General features: G+C 47.5%; 1 protein-coding gene across 1 annotated transcript in view; it reads right to left on the bottom strand.

Annotated features, from left to right (window-relative positions):
- The window catches only part of LOC111975075 (CUGBP Elav-like family member 3-B), a 213,915-nt gene that overhangs the window by 35,938 nt on the left and 163,612 nt on the right, over nt 1-14,365 (bottom strand). The window contains exons 4-5 of the mRNA XM_070447384.1: nt 10,205-10,333; nt 5,391-5,470 (exon numbers count right to left, since the gene is read on the bottom strand). Of these exons, the coding sequence (XP_070303485.1) occupies nt 5,391-5,470; nt 10,205-10,333 (209 nt within the window). The remainder of the gene's footprint in view (nt 1-5,390; nt 5,471-10,204; nt 10,334-14,365) is intronic.

Here is a 14,365-nt window from a genome sequence, read left to right as displayed (position 1 = left end):
GTTCCTCCCCTCTTGGTTTTTCGGGCGCCCTGTGCGGGTGTTTTGGTTGGACTTCCGCTCCGTTCCGCCCCCTCGTGCCGTCTGTGTTGTACCTGTGGTTTTTTGGCTTCCTTCTCCTCCCGTCTCTCTTTCTTTTGGTTCCCTTCGTTGCCGTCTTTTTCCCCATCCGCCCCCCCTGTCCTTTGCTCCTTTCGTGTTTGGCTTGCACTCCCCATTTTTCTCGGTTCGTGTCCGTTTGCGCGTTGGTCTCTGTCGGTTGTCCTCTCTCTCTCCTCTCCCATGCTCTCTGGTTTGTCTCTCCTTCCGTTCCGTACTGCTCCCATCGGGCGGTCCTCTTCCCTGTGTCTCCTCCGATTCGCCTTTTCGTCTGTGTGCTGTTCTGCGGTTTGGGGTGTGCGCGGGTTGCCGGTGGTTAGGTTCTCGGCTTGTCGCGTCTGTTCCCCGGCTTTTTTGAACTCGCTCTGTGTCCCGGGTTCTGCGTTCCCCGGGTGGTGGTGGTGGCTCGTGTGGGCTTGTGTGGGGGCTGCCCTCTGGCTTGGTTTTCCTAGGCGCTGTCGCCGCCTTGCAGCGCCGCGCGCGGCTTCGGGCCGCACGGTTTTCTCGCTGTCTTTTCTGCCTTTTCCTCCGCCTGCTTACTTCACGTGCTTGGTCGTCCTCCCGCGCCCATGGGTGTAGACAGCCGGTGGCTCGGCACTCCTCAGCCAGGCCCCTAGGGCCCGTCTCGGGGTGGACGTCTTTCTGGCTCGAATGTTCCCGGGTGCGTCACGCATTATCCCGCACTGGGCTGTTCCTGTTCGCCTGCAGCTGGTCCTCCTCTCCTTCCGTGGTTGGTGCGGGTGCCGCGTCGCTCGGCGTTTGTCAGTTGGGTTTTTCTTCGCCGTCCTTGCGCGTTTTCGGTCTGCTGTCTTCGCGCGTTCCCCGGGTTGGGCCCGATAGCCCGTGGGTGCGCCAGGTCGGGTTCTCGCCGCGGGCCGCCCGTTGCCCTGGCGGCGCCGCCGGCCGGTGGCCTGGGGGCCCGGCGTCCCTCGCCCGGTCGTCTGCGGCTGGTCTCGGCTCAGGTGCTCGTTGCCAGCGGGCGCGCCTTGGCGCTCTTCTTCACCCGCCGCCCGGACTTCGCCTCTCTTCGAATTGTGCTCGCCCTCGACTCACTGGCCTCTCTGGGGCTGCCCGGAGGGGTCTCGGCGCCCTGTTGGTCTCCGCGCATTCACGCCGGCCCCTGGCGGCTCCCTCCCTTGAACCTCACAGCGCCACCCTTCCGGGGATATTATTCCCCCGTCCCTTCCTCATCTGAGCTTCGGGTTGCCAGACTAAGTTAATCCGCATACTGGCTACACACCCCAGTCCCCGGGGGGGGTACATCAACCGCCCTTCTTGCCCTCCGTTTTATCTCGATCGCTACTCATTCTTTATCCCGTGTTCTTTTTTAGTAACCCTCGCACATCAGAGCTATTGTCTGTACCTTAATCCTTGTACTGCGTATGTCGCCATTACAAGAATAATCATGAGTTATCTGTGCCTAAACCGAGAGCCTACAAAGGGATGCTACTCTATTTCGAACCTACTCACGGGATGAAATCATCTGTCGAAAGACAACTGACTTCTCTGCATGTAATAGGAAGGTCTACTAGGTGGTGGGGAGCCTTCTTTCACGGTTTGTGGATTGGGCGGTATGTGACTGCTTGAGGAATTGTCACAGGTTTCATTAACTAATCTAATTTCTGAAGAACAACTACACTGATCATGTGAAAAACTCACATTGGATTTTGTGTACAGGCCAAAACGTGAAGAAAAAAATAGTGGAAATGTAATTGATGGGATTAGAATAAGTCTACAAAGTGAAACGGCATTAGGTTTTATCTGCTCATAGCCCTGATATGAAGACACTGGGTTAAAGTGGGTACTATACAGCCATGTAAACACACACTCAGACTTTATCCTCAGCAGAAGCTTATGACGACACAATACGGGCAATATATGTGTGGAAGCCTGTCTCAAACAAATACTAATGACAAACCACTACGTTTCTATCTATAATAGGTCATCTAGTAGAATGGTTTTGAATCATTTCAACGTTATATATCTTCATGGACATAGCAGAATATTCCAGTCTCCTCAATATGATGTGTAAAACAGGGAATGCTTGTAAGCTGTTGCACTAAAATAGTTCTCTAAACCCTGGTTCAGTGACATTATTGGGTCTCATTTTGCTGAAAGGGTTAAACCCAAAGCCGTAAATGAGATAATCAAAAAAAGATAACAAGTTTGTCCAGTAATTGGATGAGGCTTCCATTGTGGGCCTCCAGTTCAACTCCAGTTGAACCGGTCTCTACACATCCCCGTGGGCCTGATGGGAGGTATGTTCTCCGTCTGTCTGTCTGTCTTTTTGTCTGCATTGGTCCATATTGTTCACCAGTGGCCTGGCAAATTGAACCCCTCACACACTCACCCACTTTTAACAATACACACAAATATCAACACATATCAACCTATTTTACATGAAGTAATACCTTAGCCAAATACACAACAGTTGTAAGCAATCTCAAAGCAATAAAGTTGTTCTCTTCGTACTACTGGTATCTGTGTTAGAAATTCGATCATGCTTTCATCCAGCGTGAAGGAGAGGGAGAAGATTTATTGTCATGCTCTCTAGCTTTGTGTATCTCTCATTAATCTGGCCGCCACTACCTTCTGCTTTCTCTCCTTCCCTCACACAGCTGTCATCAACCTCTCTTTGCCTTCAACACCACTAGTGAGCTCAGCAGACCCTGTCACCGCCAAGTGCGACACAGAACACGGCCCATGTCTGCATTTGCTGGGTGCTGTCTGCCCCCGGCTTGCCATTTGAAGCCCTGCCACCTGTGTCTCCCCCTTTTTTAGTTTTCTGCTCTCTCTCCTCTCTCCTCTCTCTCTCTCTCTCTCTCTCCTCTCTCTTCTCTCTCTTCTCCTCGCAGCCTTAATTCAACAGCTGAACCAAGAGAGTGTTCTACCTGTTTGGAGCCGGATTACCTGTTTAGTTCAATTAGGGCACCTGCATCTTGCATCAATTAAAGGCCTGACCTGATCTATCACCGCTGCCTTCGTGGTGGCGTCCCTCGCCCTTTCCCTTCATTACCAATGCTTTCATTACCACCCAATGTATTTTGGTCTGTGCAGATTATTTACGGCCGGTGTGGCTGCCAGCTAACACAGATGCTCTAGAGTTGAACATTAAGAAGGCTCTTTGTGCGAGACTGGTCCAGACCCCACAGCTGGCAGTAGGTTAGAGAGCCATTCTGGATCCTGCCTCCTGTTAGTCGGTTGTTGGCGACATGTGGCACTGATATTATCCAAATGAACTGCATCCCCTCGGTAATAAAAGCCTTAGCTCGGTACTAATGGCCACCTTGCCTATTAATCTGACTGGGACTTGGACGTAGGATATAGAAAGTAACAGGTGCAGGGGTTGAGGAGAGATATCGATAAATAGATTATTAATGAGCTTTTGGATGGCTCTGGATACAATTCCGGGTCTGTTTGGGGCTCCATATGTACCTTGGACAGTCTATCTGCCGTGAGCAGCTCTCAAGTGGTTTAGCTGGCTTTGGTACTGACCCTGTGTTACTGCAGGCTGGGCAGGGCGGACTCAGCGCAGCAACAGACATACAAACCCAAAGGTTGTTTTTTACCCCTCCCTAAGCTTGTGACTTCTAATGCTAATGCAAAACGTGTCACACAGCATCAGTAAGGGAAATATTGTGTAATGACATCAGGCTTCCAGGACACATCCTGTTGCCAGAGAGCTTAAGTAATATATTATTTATGCAAAACATCATGGAGTGTTATGAACTTAAGGTGTCTGCCAGGGACTGTGAATCTAAAATATGCATGGAGATTCTGTGTTATTCATCATTTCCCTTAAAACATATTTAATGATGGCCGTTACATGCCAGATAACAAGCATAACAACCCAATTTGTAATTACTTGCAGTTTGACAGGAGTTGCAGGATATCCAATATTAGGATGATTCCAAGCATGTTGGGTAGGAGGAGATCTTTGTGTTTAGAGAAATACAGCATGATACTGTAAAACACGTTGGTACCATGTTTATTCTTACTATCTGGTCTCAATATGAATCGTCCAAAGCATTTGCTACAAACCTAGACTAAAATGTAATAACTAGTCTCCTCAAGACTCATAAGTTGTGCTAGTTATATTGCATTTTCCAATTAAATACGCTGAAAGAAGCTCTGTGTGATATGTTGTGTTTTTATGACTGAAGGAGAATTCATTTTCCATGATTATTATTTCCTCTACGGAAAAGTACCTCCCAATGGGCGTGCACTAATATCAATTAATACTACTTTGATTTCAGATATTTTTCAGAGACGATTTCCATATTTGAACATGAATAATATTAATCTGCAAGAGCTGAATCATTCTGTTGCATATATATTCTAGGAACACATACATGTATAGTATTCATATATCATTACAAAATGATTTCCATAGTACAGACTGGTAAAAAAGGTACAATAGATATGAGAGGAGATATACAGGCGTAGGATCTTAATTTGACCAGTTTCTCACAGCAGGAGTAATCCTGCAGCGACAGGAAAAGTGAATTATTGTGTGGATTATAACAAACTGACAGTTTTGTAGGGGTTGATAAATTGTTAGTTAGGACAATCAAGTCAGACATTTTAAAGTCGAAATTGATAACTTTCGAAGCCTTTTTAAACCTTGAATACATTACAAGTTTGCATTCCTGCTGTGCATGACATTTCCTGCAACAGGGTGAGCAGATTACGATCCGACATCTGATCCAATAATTATTACAGTATAAAGAGGAGGAAGGGAAGCGCTTCTAAGGTAGCACAATAGTACATTTTGGTAGATAGAAGGTGCTCTTTGGTAAAAGGGGTAATTGGTCATCAAAAGGACCAAGGCACTCTTCATATAATTAATTAAAATGCCTTTAAACAAAGTTTTTTTAAACCGACGCGTTTCGGCTGCATGGCTTCGTCAGGGAGTACAAAAAAAAAATAAAAAAAATATATAACAGTATATTCAATGAAAAGACATCTATGCTGCACATACATACAGATGTGCAATGTGAAACGTTGGATGCTGACTGTGTGATTATTTGTGAACGTTAATGCTAAGAAAGTCTGCATACTTATCGAAGCCGTGTGTGTGTGTGCTTGGTGTGTGTGTGCTTGTGTGGTGTGCTTGTGTGTGTGTGTGTGTGTGTGTGTGTGTGTGTGTGTGTGTGTGTGTGTGTGTGTGTGTGTGTGGTGTGTGTGTGTGTGTGTGTGTGTGTGTGTGTGTGTGTGTGTGTGTGTGTGTGTGTGTGTGTGTGGTGTGTGTGTGTGTGTGTGTCTGTGTCTGTGTGTAACACGGTTTTACTCACTGGCATGGTCTGTCCGCCGTGCAGGCTGTTGATGGCCGCCTGTGCTTCTGCGTGGCTGGAGAACTTGACAAAGGCACAGCCTGCGCACACACGCGCCCACACCGACAGAGGGGGAGAGAGAGAGAGAGATGCCGCATCAGAGAGCTGGCCTTGAGTACGGCAAAAACATTCATTACCATTATTTTCATGTTATCTAGTTTGTTAATGTATTCTGCCATTTGTGTTTTCAGTGCATAACTCTGAATAAATCATTCTAATTGTAGTGTAGGCGTTAGCTGCCTGGAACATCCTGTCCCTCGCCCATTTCTAATTCCACCCCTCAATGCCGGAGCACAGGACCAAACAGCATTTACTACCAAGCATTGGTTGTGATTATTAATCTGTTTAATATTTACACATTGTGATCTGTGTGCAGTCTATCATAAAACAGATTATGATGACAAAGGCAGAGTATTATAATCTGCCTTTCTGCCAGTATCTTTGCTTGTGTATAATTTTTTACKAAGGGCTTTGCTCAAGGGGCATTCAAATCATCTTAAATCTGTTGCCTGGCTTATGCAAAAATCTACAGGAACAGACCAAAAAACTGAAGGTAACATTCTGGGGGTTTTCAATTAATTAACTTCTGATTTCGATCAACATAATATGATCAACGTATAAAAATGTATGCCCATGAATAAAACAGAAAGCCACAAATATGTAGCTATTCCAAGGGTAAATTGTCGTAACATATTCTGATCTATCAAAATATACATGTTTATTGAGGGAGAGATAATAAAACAGAAAAAACTATGCAAAATAAAGAAAGTGTTCTACTGTTTTAAAGTGTTGTGCCGTTTAAAAGTGTTGTACTGTATAAAAGTGTTGTACTTAATAAAAGTGTTGTACCGTTGTACTGTATAAAAGGGTTGTACTGTATAAAAGCATTATACTGTATAAAAGTGCTATACTGTATAAAAGTGTAGAACTGTTTAAAAGTGTTGTACCGTTTAAAAGTGTTGTAGTGTAGACTCCTCCTTACTCCTGTCTTCTGGAGGCAGCTCGTGTCTGGTTACTAGATAGCTAATTAACTACATAGGTAATTAACTCATCTGGATTCATATGGACCTTTCTTACCGGAGCAGGACCAGTGTGTAAGACANTCTGGTTACTAGATAGCTAATTAACTACATAGGTAATTAACTCATCTGGATTCATATGGACCTTTCTTACCGGAGCAGGACCAGTGTGTAAGACAGACASYGTTTTTCAAGCTTTTAAAAAACAGCTGATACCCGTTTAGAAAGCTTTCAACAATCCAATTAGAAGTGTTTATATACATTTATTCATCATCAATTCCCCGCAGGGGCACAGATGATTCATTTAAATTACAATGGCTGATAGCTACACCCAAGAGAAACACGGCCAGACAGCCCATTCACTTAGGCATTCTGAAAGAGCCATCCAGCAGCCCTATGTAGACAAATGAATCATTTCCTCAACCAAATCAAATGTGGCCAAGGATGGAGTTACATACACTGGCTGCATATAAACAGTTTCCCCCTGTCACCTTGGCAATCTGTGCTCCATCAACATGATCAGTGTTGTATGTAGACATGTGAAAATGTGATTCTAATGTAATATAACGTTTTCTAAACGTAAATGGGAACTCTAATGACGGCTACGTGGGTAAGTTAGTATGTGTACCAGATGCTATATAAAGGCAGGAGACATGACGAAAATGTGGTTGGTAGACAAGTCACAAAGGGCTTTGATTTCACTGTGGCCCCCTTACTCTCCCTTCTCTGGCACTCCCCTCTGCTTTGGAAGCTAAAGGTCCCTTTTTCCTCCAACTGGAGCGAGGGAGGGAGGTAGCAGCCGTCTGGGGGAACGTTTGATTGCACGCCACTGTTTGAGGGAACAAAAGCGTTTAACCTTTGTAGTGGAAATAATAAAGGAGAGTTTGTTCTGGAAACTCAAAGAGCCCAGCTTTCGTTTCCAGGTCCTAGATGGCATACTGTTGGTTATCTCCCTCCATCCCCAACATCCACCTAGCTAACAAGGCTGGCCCTGGCAGTGATTAAGCCCTGGTGTCCCGGCTCAGCTCAGCCCGACTGGAGGCAGGGCAGACTGAGAATCGCTGCGCTCGGCAAACAACATGCATTTAAACACATGGGGCTCTCAACGCCCCCCACTGACTGAGGCAGCGAATGTAGCGGCGTGTGTATAGCCTTGCTTTCCCTGACCTAGAAAAAAAAAAACGGGATAGGTTTAGGACCCGGAGCATGAAGTTCTCTAAAGAATTGGAAGTGAAGCTAGACTCATAAATTATAGTGCACAGTCAGTCAAGGTTTTTGAATGTGATGGTTGAGAATAGGAAGAAGGAAAAAAAGAAAAAAAAGATTGCATTACTTTCAAGCTAGCTGGAGGTTCTGTGCTGCCTTTTGAATTCCTGGAGAAAATAATCTGTATGCATGAATTCCATCAGGCAGAATGGATGACATTTATAACACAACTTAATTATAGACCTAAAAGCCATCTCTCTGATATTCCTGACAATTCCTCGCTCCATTCAACTCTGGCAGCAAGTGTTTCACTTTGAGAGTACTTTGAGCAGGGCTGCCATACAGAGATGGATGTCAAACCTCTTGGCCTTTTTATTGGGTTGAAAGGACGCTGAAAGCCTCCGAGTGGCATACATTTACATCAACAGGGGACAAAGGCTCCATAATGGAATAGAGAGCACTGTCAATTTCAAGATCTGTTTCATTTGACTGATGGGACCATGTCTAGTGGTACTGTGGTTGCCAAAATGATTTGCTGCCACCGTCTCCTTAACGATGTCATGGGATTGTTGCACAACTGGCTCTGGTCGGAGCAGTCAGTCAAACCCTTCTCTCAGTCACCTGGAGGCCAAACAACTGGGACGGTCTGTAAGTAACAGACAACACGTATGGTACACAGCTACAGATCTTAGCACAACAATGAGAGAGATATAAAGCAAGATGAAGAAAAGAGCTGGTGATGTGAAACTGGGGATGAGAAGGGGGCTAGTAGTATAGAGAGAAGAGAGGAGCGCTACAGTGGCTGGAAGATGAGTGAAAGAGAGAAGGAGTGAACGAGGGAGCACACTGATTCCCGTCTGACCCAGCAGGAGCACACAGCGCTGGGCTTATTTCATTTTGTGGGCTGTCAATCAGAGCCAGGCAGGCAGCGGGAGCGGCCTGGGGAGCGGGAGCAGGGAGCAGGCAGCGGGAGCGGCCCGGGGAGAGGGAGCAGGGAGCAGGCAGCAGGAGCGGCCCGGGGAGAGGGAGCAGGGAGCAGGCAGCGGGAGCGGCCCGGGGAGAGGGAGCAGGGAGCAGGCAGCGGGAGCGGCCCGGGGAAAGGGAGCAGGGAGCAGGCAGCGGGAGCGGCCCGGGGAGAGGGAGCAGGGAGCAGGCAGCGGGAGCGGCCCGGGGAGAGGGAGCAGGGAGCAGGCAGCGGGAGCGTGCCCGGGAGAGGGAGCAGGGAGCAGGCAGCGGGAGCGGCCCGGGGAGAGGGAGCAGGGAGCAGGCCTTTGGGCAACGCAGAGCAATAGAGCCTGGATCAACAGAAAGCGGAGCAGATGTACACACCGATAGTCACATGGCTCAATATAGACAGCCTTTCTCTTGAATGTACTTGGAAGCTGCACATTATCAAACCTTCCACCTTCTCACACATCTATTTCACACATTCAGCCATTTAATATAGGAGGATAAATCACAGGCAATAGAAAGAGAGATAGAGAGAGAGAGAGAGAAAGGTAGGGGGAGAGAGAGAGAGTGCACCCCAACGCTCGCTGCTTATCAGAGGAAAGAGGAAATAACAAAGCTTGTGAACTAGTATATGAGAGAGACCCATCAAAGGATAGGAGGAAGACACACTGCTGGATAAGAACAATCCTTGAATCAAAAATCCATAGCCATCTTTCACTTCGTTATGATTCAATGGACTTCATAGCGTTTGGGCTGTTGTTGTGTTTCGGTGAATACTGCTCTACTGTTATTGTTGTGAGTGGCAGGCAGTGCTAAAATCCAGGGACAGACTGATTTATTTACAGTAGGACATTATCGTTCACAAACGTCTCTAGGGAGGGGTGACAGGGATGTGGGAAACAAACATAATTACACCCCTCCGCCTTTCTGATAACAGGAAGAGGAGGAGGAAGGGAGTTGGAGGGAAGAGGAGGAGGTGTTTGCAATGTGTTTGTTGAGTACGAGCCTAGGGAAAGTGAATGGTGTTAGGAATGGGGACTACAAAGGGAGAGCTGGAGGAGGAGGGAGTGAAGAGAGAGAGGTGCGGAGGGAAAAGATAGATAGGTGAGAGGAAGGAGGTGTGATGCTGTATGTGTAGAGGAGGTATAAGGGGAAGGCGAGAGAAAGAAGTGGAAAGGGATCTACAGAACAGTAAGGGGAAGGTATGGCCAGGGGAGAAGAGGAGGGTGAGCTAAGGAGTGGATGAGAGTGGGAAGGAGACAGGTGAAGTAAGGGAATATAGAGGGAGAGAGAGAGGGAGGGGGAGAAGGAGAGAGTACAGCGAGAGAGGGAGAAAGGGGGGAGTAGAGAGCGAGAAACAGCGGGAAGGAGACAGGTGAAGTGAGGGAATATTCAGGGAGAGAGAGAGGGAGGAGGAGAAGGAGAGAGAGTAGAGATGGAGAGGGAGAAAGTGGGAATAGAGGGAGAGAGAGTGTGTGAGAGAGAAAGAGAAGGGGAGAAAGAGGGGAGTGAAGAGCAAGAGACAGTGGGAAGGAGACAGGTAAGACGAGAGGGAGTAGAGAGGCAAAGAGGAAGTGAGGTGTGTGGGCAGGCGCTGACCCTTACTGGCCCCATCAGGCCCTCTCAGGACGGTGCACTCCTCGATCTGGCCGAAGGTCTCAAAGAGCCGCCGGACGTCCTCCTCGCTCTGCTGCTTCCCAAGCATCCCCACAAACAGCTTCCTGTCTTCTGGAGGGAAACCGAGGGAGAGGAGGAGAGGAGGGAAAGAAAGAAGGAGAGAGAACACAAACAAATGCTACAGCTGATGGCACCGTTCTGCTGAGTCTGTGAGGATCACCTCAGCAGGAAACTCAAAACACTCCCTGTTATCATCAGGCACACTGGTGTGTTCTGTTGTTGTTGTTGTTGTTGTGTGGTTTCCCTGGGAGGAAGACATGTTCCTGTCTCCACTGAGCTATTCTAGTAGATAGAGCTGCCTGCAGTGTCTGGGTGATGTTTGATACAGATGTTGTTTGGAGTGCTGTTACTGTCAAGCAGCAGTAGTACATGAAGATAAGAGCTCCAGTATAGCACAGTAGTGTATATAGTATACAGTGTATAGTGTTCCCTGGGTTGTGTGTTGTACAGCTGTATCCTGTGTTGACCTATACCCTCCCCTCCCTCGCCCGCTTTGACACGGCTAGTCCCGCTGGCCAGACGGGGGCGCTGTGACTACGATGTATGGCTTCTATACCTCCAKATCTGGCCAGTCAGAAGGGAGGATTTTTCAAATTAATCTCCCCTGGCATTAGACAGAACATTCATCTTCTTTACCTTCTTCTACATTATGCATTTCCTATTCGACTGTGTTGTGGAATGGAATGRCTACTAGCAAGAACCCATCCCCAGAACTGATGGAACGTGGCAGGGAGAGGAAGACGAGTTTATTGGAAATGACWCTGTTGATCTTCAGCGTGAGTCATTTGACTGCGTCGGGGAGGGAGCGGTGGGGGGAAGGCGAGGGGCGAGAGCATCACCTGGCCCTGGACAGATGTGACACCTCCTGTACCTGCCAGGTACCATTAGACACAGTTGTTCTAAAAATAAAGCTGGGGGGAACATCAGATCCTGTTACATTCCTGTAAAGTTCAAATGAGACACGTGCCTGGCTGCTCCCTGCTTCAACACACAAATGAGCACATGCATAATCAGTATGCCCTGCCTGCCTGCCTGCCTGCCTGCCTGCCTGCCTGCCTGCCTGCCTGCCTGCCTGCCTGCCCGACGACGTGCCGCTCTTACTATAGCTGGAGGTGTCTGAGCTTTATCTTAAAGTGGAAGCCCTCTTGCTAGTCACGATCACGCTCATCTGGTCACGCCTCACACGGACCCAGCCATACAGGGAGTGTATTAGGCAGTGTGTATTAGGTAGTTGTTGAATTGTTAGATTACTGCACTGTCGGAACTAGAAGCACAAGCATTTTTCTACACTCGCAATAGCATCTGCTAACCATGTGTATGTGATCAATTTGATTTGATTTGATACACTGACCCAGCCTCACACGGACCGAGCCTCAAATCTCAAACGGCCACAGCCTCTCACTCCTACATGACAATCTGCTGTAATAACTGGCCTCACACATTCTCCTGCTCCTACACATTCATCTACGGTAGGGGCGGCAGGTAGCCTAGTGGTTAAAGCTCCTCTATCTGCCCTTGGCCTGATAGGCCTGACCAGAACAGGGTACACAGTGTGTGGTCATGGGGAGTGGCTGGATGGGGACTAGACCATGAGAGGACAGGATATGGTTCTCAGCTGGGTTGCAGTCACAGCTTTCAGCTCACAGAACAGTCCAAGACAGGTGCTTGTCTGGAATGAGTCAGAGCAGAGGTGAGACTTGAGTGGCTCCACACCTAACTCCATTTGGATTGTCTCTCTCTCTCTGTCATCAGACATTTCATTGGGGTGTCACTATCAGGCCTTAATGGTAGAAGTGCACTTTTACAGGCCTCCTGTGTCGTCTTAATGTTTTGGGACAAAGACTAATTTCCAACCAGGGCCTGAGGAGGTCTAATGATAGCTTTACAAGGCTAATTAACTAGCCATGAGTGAGGTAATGAACTTTTCAAACATGCAAACTGAAGAAATAAATGACACCCAGCGAAAGCGTTACAGGAGAGTGAGCGCTCTTCTGAGCCCTCCTCTGGGAGGGAGGAACGGCCGGAGTGAGAAKATTGAATTTGGAGCCGATATCTTTTCATTGCCTGACCTAAGCACTCTTCTCCTCTCGCCGAGCCGGCCGRCCCACCGCACCGCACACCCTGGCCAGAGTATGAATCGCTATTAATTAGTCCATTTTGCACCTGTCTAAAAGCAGCGCGTTATTGGATCTGCAAGGTTTCTCTACTCTTATGGCCACTCGGAGGCTTTTAAAGTGCATTTATGATTATGAATAAATAACCAGCGATGCTCACYACTCTGCATAACGAGATGTCTAGCCTCCAGAACAGACTGAGAGAGTTCTTCATAAAAGTGTGTGTGGAGGGGGAAAATCAATGAGAATACAGTTAAAGTACAATCCTGCATTATAATCCAGACTAAAGTGAATGCTTCACTATGCAGAACACTTAGGATTTAACTGATATGGCGGGGCTACTTGACCCGACTGTCTGTCTGACCCCTCTCCTCCACACTTATCTCTCACAGAGAGATCCTAGCCCCTCTTACCCCTGTCTGTAAATGAGTCCTGCTATAACAGGTGATCTGTACGGTGAATGAGGCTCCACTCAGCAGCCGCCCATGTAATCGACAAGGTCCTTCCTCCCCACTGCTTTACATTGAAACATAAGTGTCTGCATGAGAAACAGAGAGGGAGAGAGGTTGATAGCTAGGTTTGTGTGCTACATTGTCCAACTGACTGCACACACACGCACACACACAGACACACACACACACACACACACACAGTTACCCACACTATCCTCCACACTCGTCGCTCTCTCCGCAGCTGTTCATTGCTTGACTGAAGGTGGGAGTAATTGTGTGGGATATAGGGCTGTGTCAGTCTGAGATGGCATGTCCAGTCTGAGATGGCATGTCCAGTCTGAGATGGCATGTCCAGTCTGAGATGGCATGTCCAGTCTGAGATGGAATGTCCATTCTGAGATGGCATGTCCAGTCTGAGATGGCATGTCCAGTCTGAGATGGAATGTCCATCTAGAGACATGAATGGTCTAGTACTGAAGACGTGGAATCTGTCCCCAGTCTCGAGATGTGCTAATGTCCAGTTGACGATGGATGTTCACAGATCTGAAGATGGGGCATTCAGTCTGGATGCAATCTGCTCCAGTTAAGATGCATAGTCCGGAGTCTAGATGCATGTCCCAGTCTAGATGGATTGTCCAGTCTGAGATGGCATGTCCAGCCATCCGCTGAGAGTGTGCTTAATGGTAATACAGTCTGAGATGCATGTCCAGTCTTGAGATGCATGTCCCCAGTTCTGAGATGGAATGTTCCAGTTGAGAGTGTCCAATGTCCATTGCCAGTCTGAGATGGCATGCCAGTCTGAGAATGAATTGTCCAGGTCTGGAGAGGAATGATCCAGTCTTGAGATGGTATTTCAGTCTGAGATGGCATGTCCAGTCTGAGATGAGATGTCCAGTCTGAGAATGGAATGTCCAGTCTGGATGGCATGTCCCAGTCTGAGTGGAATGTCCAGGCTGACTGAGTGGACAAGTCCAGTCTGGTCGCATGCTCCAGTCTGAGATGGCATGTCCAGTCTGAGATGGCATGTCCAGTCTGAGATGGCATGTCCAGTCTGAGATGGCATTTCCAGTCTGAGATGGCATGTCCAGTCTAAGATGGCATGTGGACGGCCCCATTTTAGGAATGCAAATAAAAGAGAAGATCAAAGTTATCAAAACACAACTGACATCTGACAATCTCAGGAAGCCTTTTCATTTCAGCGCCCGGTGTATTAAAAATTAATGGATTTTGCACAGATGCCATATGCTGTCAAGATTGATGCTTCTCTCTCTGGATTAAAGTGCTACCTTTTGTTGTAGGGTGCAGTGTGTCTGGCTTGGTTCTCTCTTTCCCTCCCTCTCTCTATGTCTTTCTCTCTTTCTCTCTCTCTCACTCACTCTCTTTCTCTCACCGGGTGGGGAATGAGCTGTTGAGAAACCTACTTAGCTAAAGTTTTTCCTTCTGGTTGCAAATAAATGCCACCCTAGAAACAATTAGTCTCATGCTAGACTAAAGTGTCAGTGGTTGACATGTTTTTT

This window comes from Salvelinus sp. IW2-2015, linkage group LG15, assembly GCF_002910315.2.
Source record: "Salvelinus sp. IW2-2015 linkage group LG15, ASM291031v2, whole genome shotgun sequence".
Taxonomy (NCBI): Eukaryota; Metazoa; Chordata; class Actinopteri; order Salmoniformes; family Salmonidae; genus Salvelinus; species Salvelinus sp. IW2-2015.
The sequence above is the reverse complement of the archived record's forward strand: the minus strand, read 5'-3'. Positions and strand labels throughout refer to the sequence as shown.